General features: G+C 34.2%; 1 protein-coding gene across 1 annotated transcript; it reads right to left on the reverse strand.

The window, feature by feature from the left end:
* Positions 1-6493: 6493 nt before the first annotated feature.
* On the reverse strand, positions 6494-10125 carry LOC107947360 (F-box protein SKIP31). The gene is made up of 9 exons (XM_016882002.2): positions 9805-10125; positions 9499-9720; positions 9340-9413; positions 8733-8805; positions 8198-8308; positions 7651-7825; positions 7451-7569; positions 7128-7188; positions 6494-7028 (listed from the first exon to the last, which is right to left on the reverse strand). Exons 1-9 carry the CDS (start codon positions 9868-9870, stop codon positions 6958-6960), a joined length of 972 nt encoding a protein of 323 aa, XP_016737491.1. The 5' UTR covers positions 9871-10125; the 3' UTR covers positions 6494-6957.
* Positions 10126-10702: the final 577 nt, after the last annotated feature.

The following is a 10702-nucleotide window of genomic DNA, read 5'->3' on the forward strand; positions in this document are numbered from 1 at the left end:
TATAGAGACCATTGGTTGTTACCCGGTATACCACCTAGGTCCTATGGAGTTGATCTTCGAAATAGATGACGCAATTGCAGGAGGTTCCAAACACTTCATTATCCATGTACGCATGTCGTGGCAGTGTGTGCTAAAGTCTCGCTTAATGTTGAATAATTTGTCGATGATGTGTGTCTACGTGGGAGGTGCCTCTGACGACTTTTGAGCTTTTCCCAAACAAAAAGGGTTGTGTAAGAATCTGAAAGGTCGTCTGCAGTCATCCAGAATCCGTAGTAAAATGGACATTCAGGAGAAATCTAATGGTAAGCATTGTGGCTTATGCAGATTAGCTGGTCATAATCGGAGTAAATGCCCGCAGCAAAACTACCATATTGGACAATCGTTACGATCGGGTAGGAATTGAGCTTATGTAATCCTATGTACCTAATTATATTACAAAGTTTGTTCCAATTTTTAATCTTGTAATATATTTAATTTATATAACAAAATTTATATTACAAAGTTTGTTACAAGTTTTGGTGTTTTAATGTTGTAATGTTGCAATTAATTTAATTTATGACCACAAAGTTTGTTCCAAGTTCTAATGTTGCAATTAATCTAATTAAATAAATACAAAGATTATCTTTTTCTTGATTTATATTTTTTAGAATAAAAAAGTACAAACTTTGTAATATTTAAATTGCAAGAAACCCCTAAAATTGATGGTTTGATGGTGTAGTCCTAGGGGTATATTTCTGTGGGGTTCAACGTTCACGTTGTGGGTGATTGCGACGATCAACATCCTCTTTATTCGCAGGTAGGGGTGTGCGAAACATGGAAGATAAATCATATGCTCCAAACGCTGTCGATGAACTTGAGCTGGGAGGAGTGCCATGTTGTGGTGGATACGACCCAGGAGGAGTAGAATACTGCGGTAGATACGAGCTGGGAGGAGTGTTATACTGCGGTGGATACGACCTAAAGATATCAAACCCGAAATGATATTCGTGTCCTTATGAGCCCGGGAAATAGTCATTGACCCGCAACTCCGGATGATAAGAACTATCAGTTGAATGTATATGCGATCGCTTGAGCTCGGGCTCCGACTGTGGCTCGGGCTCGGGATCCGACTGTGGCTCGAGCTCGGGCTCGGCCTCTATATCGGGCACTAGCTCGTATGCCCTAAGTCGATGCATGTGCGGGGGGACTACAGTCAACTACCCACCAAGTAAATATGGTTTTCCCGTACTAGAGTACCATTATATGTACTCTAATGATAGTTGCAAATCGGAAGAAACATCCATCTGTAGTCTCCGCGCCATCCGATTATCCCACATTGCAATATATTTTCGGTGCACAACCCCCCAATTATTTTCATGTTTTCCTCTTTTGTTGATTAAGTGAATCTTTCCCAACTGCATTGGCGGATCCAGGATATACTGGATGCAACCAAACTGCCAGACTACTCGACTATCTGGAAATTGATAATTGGTGCGTTAATGCACCACATGTGAGAATGAATATAGGTAGACAATGGTATAACAGCCGTAATTTCTAGTCTCCAATACGGCATCCAGATAAACTGCACGATTAATAACATGGTTAAAATTTAACACGATTCGAGTAAGATATACAAAGTAATTACATGTCACAAATATTGGAATAGTTTACCCCTTTCTCAGCATGTTATTCAATAATTAGACGATATATCGGGATAGTGTACGACCTTCCGATACCCGGATAAAAACTCCATCTACAAAAACAAATTACAAGTAAATATAGTGTCGTTAGAATAGTATCATTATAAAAAAATGTCAATTAATAACAAGTTAAATTTTATCACCTGTTCACTAGTGGAAATATGTATGGTTGGTGCCTAGCCGATGCCAAGAATGACATCCGATAAAGAGCCCATGACTGCAACAATACAAGGCATCCGCCTATGTCTACGGCATCAGGTTTTGTCGTCCGACAAAGCTCACGATACAACATAACCAGAACTGCGGAACCCTAACTATTCGAGCGGACATTCTGCAAATCAACTAATAGGGGTAAATACATCAAACGAACCCTGTTGTTGTTCGCATCGGGCATCAGTACACCCCCTATAATATGCATAATGTACGCTTGTTCAGTGGCATTAATTGATACATGTTCAAAATTAGTTTTCAGCCATGAAAATTTCAAACCCATAAAATTGGACTCAGCATCGACGGGCAAGACTCCTAGTAGGCTATAACAAAAGGCAGCAGGCTTAGCTATCGCACTTACACCCGTTACGGCACTCCCGTCGATTGAGAGCCCAAGTTGCAATGCAACATCCTCCAGAGTGACAGTGCACTCCCCACATGGCAAATGAAAAGTGTGGGCCTCCGGGCGCCAACGCTCGACCAATGCGGATATTAAATCGTACAACAAATCAAACGCCTGGATCAATGCTGCTGACCCGAATCCAGCTAACTCCAAGTATGGTATCAGTCGTTCATCCGGGGAATATCCTAAACCATTCACCCGATCCCTTAATGCGCGGTACGAGCTTTGACAGTGTTAAATTACATAAAATAGTTATAATAACATAATTTATTTCCGTAAATTACATAGATCTTTTTTTAAGGGAACCCGTGATTAACAAATAACAATATATTACCATATTATTAACTGTGTTTGATATGTGACCATCGTTCTTAATCAATGGAGTCATTGCGAAACCTACAATTTCAAAACAATTTCGGTTATTAATTTCAATGTTTGATGGATTTTAAATATTTATCAAAATACCTAAATTTATATATTGCTTTTAATTACAAAAAAATACCAACCAGTTTTTTCCACATCATATTTTTTGCTATACTACATTAACAAAATAAATATATCTTATAAATTCCAACTCAAACTCCAACTCAATGGTCTCGTTCACAAATTTCATCTCAGTGGTTTAATCTTTTACCTACATAAAAAACAAAAAATTTATATTAAAATACTAAAAATAACATGCCAATAAAAAAATATAACAAAAACATAACATAAACGATACATAATAAATACGAATATTTTTATTATTATTTTAAAATGATAATAAGTAAAATGTTTTGGTTTAAAATATAATATATATAATAACATGCCAACTTAATTATTGTCAAAAAATATAATTTTTTTTCATAGAAGTTTAAAAGAAATTTTATTTTAAATATTTATAAAAAACATAAAATAAAATTTAAAAATTTAAACTCTTATTCTCAATTATAAAATCTTAAAAAAATAGAACATATAAACTAATTCTTAATTTATCTTATAAATTCCAAATTCCATATCAATGGTCTCATCTTTTACCTACATAAAAAATAATATTAAAATAATCAAAATAACATGTCAAATAAATTTCATAAAAAATATATATAATCAACCTAAAACACACATAACAAATAAATTGCATAAAATAATAAAACATTCTTTGTACATAACATAAATAGGCTTTTTTACTTCAATACACATTAAAACCTTAATAGCTCTTTTTAACCAAATAATACCTTACAAAAATAAATTTAAAAATTAAATCCGAATTAAATCAATAATAATAACAACAGAAACAAATTAAATTAACATTGATCAATTAATTTATAACAAAAAAATTACATTTTCTTTTCTATTTTTTTTCCTTCTCTTTCTCTTCCCCTCCCTCTTTTCTCCTCCTCTTTTTTTTTTCTTTCTTTTTCCCTTCCCGCCCTCTCCTTCTCATTCTTCTTCTTCTTCTCTTCTTTTCTTCTCTTTCTCTTTCTTCTTCTTCACTCGCGGGGCAAAAATGAACCTTGAGGACCTTATAAATGAACTGCTGCATATAGCCGTCCTATCGCCTGCCACCGCGGTGCCGCCTCTGCCAAAGGCATCACCAGTGTCGCCTGTGCCGTCTCCTCCACCACTGGGTGCCGCCTCTTCCTTAAGCGTGACCCAGTGTCCTGTCCCATCGTGTCAGCGGGTCAATTTTTATGTCTGATTTTTACCATATACGACTCGTATTTGACCTGTATTTTTACATGTGTGCCGCCTATCTACATGCCTCCACCATTATTTTATTATTATTTTTTAAACTGTATTGTGTCAGAATATTAGGGTGGTGCCGCCTATGCACCACCCTCCACCCATCTAAATGTACCATTTTGGTACATAATTGTTGCATATCATTTTAGTTTTTTTATATTATTTAGGTAAAAAATCCAAAAATATACTATAAAGTAACTCCATTTATTTTGAGAATTCCACCAGCATTGTCTTTTTCTTACGAATTCAATCAATTAGTATTTGATTATCTATTTTCTTTGCATTTTAAAAAAAAGTTAACACTTATAACTTTAGTTTTATCTTAATTCGAAAGCTTTCCAAAATGTTTTTATTTTAAATAAAGATGATATTGCAGTGTAGTAGCATTCCTAGCAAAAGTACTTTTTAATTCATTGTTCTTGATAAGTATTTGTTGATGAAAATGCTCACTAGGAATAATATATTCACAAGGTGGTAAAATGGAAAAAGGGAAAAGAATCAAAGTAGGAAGAGGGATGGTGAAAAATAGGGGGAGAGGGAGAGAGAATCAGAGTAGGGGGAAGGATGGGAGAACAGTGATAGGGGGATGGAAAGTGGGAGTTCTGTTAAGCCCGTAATGGAAAATGGAAGCTCTGTTACGTCTTTAACGGGAAATGGTTAGTGGTGACTTTTTGTTATTTTTTGAGAGTTGAGTAACTGAATTGAAACCTGAGTTACTGTTTTGTCAATTATCCCAAAATTAAGTGACTGTTAGTGTAATTTATCCAAAAATGAAAGGATAATGAGAGATAATTGTAGGTCTTACAAACACAAAATAAAATTGTAATATAGACACAATTGCTAAATCAAATATGTATCTTATAACTTGAGTTCATTAACTATATATTCAAAATTTAAGGAGATTCTCACGCTATTACTTTTAATGCGTAACTGATAAAATTAATATGTTGTGAAGAAAGTGAATACAAAGAATTTAACAAGTTCGGTAACATTAATAAATTTATTTTTCTTTGGCCAAAAAAAAACACCTAGTAAAATGAAATACCCTCTTTTTCTTTATTTTTTTCTTTTCATTTGAATTCAATCAAATAATTACCTTATGATATATCTCCTCTCATTTTAATCAAAATTAAAATTTGAAATGCATTTAATCTTTACACTTTTTTATTCCTACTCTTTTTTTTAAACAAAGGTACATGTAACTGGAAAAACAATAAGTTTGTTTTTTGTTCAAACTAATGAACCAAGAGATGTCTTGAAACGAATTTGAATAAAACAGTGAACAAAGACAATAAATAAGGAGAGTAAATGGAAAGATAAGCACACAAACTTTGTTAACGTAGCATGAAAACAATCTTAAACTTACTCTGCGAAGCCTCATGTAATGAATGGTTCATTCAACAATTGATCTAGTAATTTATTAGCTAAAATTCTATCTACTCATACACAAGAAGTAATTGCAACCCCACCTTATTAGAACCACTCACCTAAATTACCTCATTTACAACCGTCTAAATACTTTCCAATAAAGCCAATAAAATGAGTGTAAAATACAAGTAAAAACCGGCAGCAAAAATACTAGCAAATGCAACTGGTATCAACCATGTCAATAGGTTGCCTATTTATAAGAAAAATCAGGCAGCTCCCTTTAGCGGCTTTGTGAAGATATAAAATTATCTCCGAGATAAAAATGTCTGACATTTATCTTAAATAAAACCTTTTGGTAAATAACTTAGAGATAAGTCTTATGGGATAGAACATGTCGATCACAAATAATTTTTATAGCCAATTTCGATCACCGCCATTTAGGAAGAAACAAGATATGCTTTGAGGATCATTTACTTGTAGAAAAAAAATAATGGTGAAGATCAAAAGTAAAAAAAATACCAATATCTAACTCCACTCCACTCTGAAGTAATGTCCAAACCATTATCTAAAAAGCTATTTAAACATCCATTGGAACGTAGAAATAAACAAACAATTCAAGCAGTAATGTCCGACCGTAATATTCTACTTTTAGTCAAATTCTTTAAGTTTTAATGAAATAGCTAATATTTCCTTTAGAAGAGTGGCAACCATTTCTACATGCTGAACGCAGACATAACAGCCGTGTAAAACAAAAGACAAAATCAGGAAATTGAAATGCGGGAAGGGGATTTTGTGGAAGGAGACGAGAGCTTTTCTTCAAGCTCAGTTTTCTTAAGTAAGCTTTGTTTTTTTCTTTTTATTTTAAACATCATATCAATAAATTTGAACTTTTTTAAACATGGATACCATGTAATTTAAAATTCAAGCCAAATAGAGTGCAACTTCTGCGGTTAAAAATAGTCCTCCCATATTTAAATAAAATTTGACAATTTTAACTCAAATTAAAAGCTTAAGTTTTAGCCAAAATAACTTAAGTTGTAAAATCAACAATCAAATTTATCATTATCCAACTTGAAACCTTTTACCATAGAAAGTTTGAAAATGATTGAAATTACTTCTTAAAATATATAATATTTTTGTATATCAGATAATATAACTTTAAATTTGCAAGATAAGATGTATAAAATTAAAAGGAATCAAGTGGTTGGAAGAAATGAAAATGAACTTCTTCCCCAAGCATTTGAACCAAGTTTGAATCTTGAAATCGACATTGTTAAGAAGGCTTTACCTGAATGCCATCCTTGATCCGAACAAGACTATGCTCAAAACTTAAAATGGATAAGGACACCTATGGTTATACCTTGATTCATTCCAATCAGCGCCATTGTGCACAATAAACGATCAAGCCGGGGACGGGTTTTTTTTTACATGATAGTAAATACATTATCAACTATAATTATCTATCTTGTACAACTATAGAATCAATAAAAGAAAAACTTAAGAGCATCCACATATCAATCTCAAACTGAGACATTTACTAATACCCACCTAAAAGAAAGTAATAAAAGATTTGGATCAACAAAACCTCAAAGCAGCTTCCAGCTCCTTTTCATCCTCGCAGTTGTATCCTAATAAGTAAGCTCGTGCTGCCACAGCATCATAAAGTGAAAATGAGATACATGCCAGATGCAATCAAATCTGTCAGGGATTACATGAAAGATTGAGATTCAAGTAATTTTTATTACCAAAGCGACCAGATCCCAAGAATGGTTCTGCTTCATCTGTGCCACCAGCTTGCTGCTGTTCCTGCAAGTTTTTTTGACATTCAAGTGTTAGAAAATGAATAATAAAAAAGCTTAAGATGATCATGTCACAACCTTCCCCCTGACACAACATATACCACAAATAAAGGATGCCTAGCTTGTTAAAGGATGATAAATGAAATAAATACAGCATGCCGTAATTTAATAGTATGTATCATATTTCTAAAACCAAATTTTCGTAGGACTTGAAAATTTTAATGGAAACCTAGCAAAAATAACTAATAGTTAATAGAACTTTTACTCACAGCATCCAATTCCATTTCGGATGGTGACAGTAACCTATCAAAACAGTGGCCTGAAATTGTGCAGACCAAAAGCTCATTGTTGGGATCCAAAATGACTTCTCGACAAGTATCGTCACATACTGAGACAAGAAAGAACATAAATAAGAAACCATAAATTGAAGTTCCATGATAATTTGGCAATAGTTGAAAACGTTTCCTACCATGAACCTGCCCAGTCTTCTCACAAACAAATACATCCCCTATTTGGTAGTAGGTACATGTTTCTCCAGAACAAGCATGGTCAGTGACAACCTTATCAGTCAGGCCGCGACTACTTTTCCAGATAGATACTTGATCAGCAACTGTCTTGTCAAGAATTATTGAGTCATCCTTCACCTTTACAAGTGCACGCACGAACACAGAAGAAAACAGCCAAAGGAACACATTTCAGTTATGGTTCAAGAAAGTGAATTAAGCATCTTGATGCATGCCTCTAAAGGATAAAAGCAATACTTGATCTTTCAGTAGGTCAAGGAAACAGGAAGCACATTTCTATTCAAGCTAGTCATTGCATTCAAAATGAAAAATTCCTGATGCAGAAATGGAGATGGTTTTTGAGGAACATTTCTCATTATATTCATTACTAAAAAACACATTTTCAGAACATAAGGGCTCCATGACAAGCTATCTCTACACTATCATCACTGCATGAGAACTTAAAACATCTTTCGCTTTTTTAATGGACCAAAATCAATAAAACCTTGTTACCTGAGAAGGAAGAGGTGCTTGGCTTCTTTTAGCTGATTGCATTTGAATGTAGTATTCTTTAAATTCAGATGGACAGTTCCTAACAAGTTCAATCATGTCCTCTTCATCACGCTGAGAAGGAAAAATATGTTTTACCATAAAAGTTGAAAATGTTATAGAGAAAAGAAGCAGCATGCGAACCAGCTGATTTAAACGCAGCAGGTACACAGATTGAAATTCTCAGTAAACAATGTTATGCTAAAAGCTGATACTAGATAAATTTCTCCAGTCAAATTCTAATACAATACAAATAGCTGACTACACATGCATGTTATGCCCTCAAAGTTCAATGAAATAGATTAAAATGGCAACCAGTGGCACACTAATTAGTAGTCATGAGCTGATGAGCACAGGTAAAGTTAGCATGCAGGGAGGGCTGTATGCCCACTGAGTGACCATAAAGATTTTCTACACAGGATAGATATGTGAGGTTTTAATAAAATAAAAATCTAAAACATAAAGGAACCTTAAATTGATATGTATAAACCAAAAGTACCTGAATATAAAGCTTCTTCCAAGGACATTCCCGTATTTTTGTTGGAGGCAACAAACCCCATCGCATACAATACCTGAAGAAGTTCAAACTTTTTGTTTCAAGTTGCAAAACAAGAATTTACAGAGTGAAAGGGTCGATATTGGTTACTACAGATACATACATATTGTTGGCATTGTATGGTATGCCAACAAGCATAAATGTGATAAAGAAGCAAACCTTTAAACCACTACAACAATGCGTGTATATATATATCTGCAAAATTAACTAAAGCAAACAATGAATTTGTAACCTAGACATAGTTAGACACTAGAAGGAAGCGTCAATGAACCTTCAATCACTCAAATTCCATTTATCTTACAAAGGAATGCCTTCTCTTTCGTATCAAAGGGCTATGGGGATGAGGTAGTTCAGGTTTGAACCCGAGACATGATGTCAACAAGGACTTAAGCAGCTACATGAGTGGCTGGTTAACAAGGAATGCTTTAATTATGCATTAATAGATAGCTTGACCAACAAGTAGCAATAATCAACAAAATTTAAAACCTAAAGAGCAAAAAAGAAAAAAGAGACTTTGAACATCAGAAATCAAATGCAATAAAACACTCACAGTCGGCGCCATAAGGATTCGTCAGATGCGGCATAATTCAGGAAACTACACACCATCGAGCACGATACAAGATCCTGTAAATTCATACATAACAAACACAAAATCAGAAACTGAGAATTTGAGAAGGAAAAAAGAAATTTACACAGTACAGAAAAGGACCTCGGATGAGAGGAATTTGAGGATTTGAGTAAATAACTCAGGTGGAATCTTGCTGAAAGTACCACTCTCAATCCTCCTAGGATTGTTCCAATTATTATTGTTCTTCACTTGGCCCGGATTCGGATTCGGATTCATATTCGAAGAAGCCCCATCTCCTTTGCCTTCTTTCTCCTTTTCCTCATCTTCCTTCACAACGCGCAATCGCTTGGCTTTCGGCTCCTCCTAAAACCGGAACCGATTCAATTTCATCAGAAAGGCAGAAAGTTATTATCGATAAAGAAAAGAGTAGGGGGTAGGGAAGAGAACCTCATCGGAGAGCTCGGATTCAAGGAAATTCGCCAAAAACTCATCTTCTTCGTCTGACAACGTCATGGATCAGACCGGAGGGTGATCGGAGGGATAATTCGCCGGCCGACGGTGGGATTGGATTTCTATATATTTTAAGAAGGCCGAACAACGTCTGATAGATGGGTGGATTGGTAGATACGAGGGTAAGCGGACAGCGGGCACGTGCAACCAAGCATGTGTACGATGGGCCGGCTCCGGGTCGAATCTGCCCAATTCTATGCTTAGGTTACGTTACGAATCCGAATATCTTTTCGATTTTCTCTTCTTTCCCTTAGATGGTTACTAGATTTCTTACCCCCACAATTGATATAAATATACACAAACATTTAAATAAAAGATTCGGAGACAATTATTTAGATTGTGTTTATGATTTTATTATAATTATAATTTAAAAAGGTAATGTTTTTATTAGATTAGTATTTCTTTTATAAATAGTAAATAAATAATTTAGTAAATGTAGTTAAATAGTTGTAATTAAATTCTCATTCAATGAAAGTAATAGATTCACTCCCCTTGCTAAACTTTATGTGTGGGTGTATATTCTATTTATTTTCTCATTAAACTAGGATTTTCTTTTCCTAGTTAAACTCTATTATTTATTCTCTAATTAATTAACTCTGATTATTCTAAGAATATTATAATGATTCTAGTTTTAGCTTATTTAAAGGAGGCTTTGTATCCCTGTTTTGATACGCCAGTTAGCAAGCACTTTTTTTAAGGGTGACAAGGTATAATTACATATGAGTTTTAGTGAGTGTATCATTGTAACTATGGAGAGAATTCAGTTCCCGAGTTAAGGCTTTGTTTTCGTGATTTGGATAATATACATTTAGGTTTATTTTTTCCATATTGTACT

The sequence above is a fragment of the Gossypium hirsutum genome, chromosome D12 (assembly GCF_007990345.1).
Source record: "Gossypium hirsutum isolate 1008001.06 chromosome D12, Gossypium_hirsutum_v2.1, whole genome shotgun sequence".
Classification (NCBI taxonomy): domain Eukaryota; kingdom Viridiplantae; phylum Streptophyta; class Magnoliopsida; order Malvales; family Malvaceae; genus Gossypium; species Gossypium hirsutum.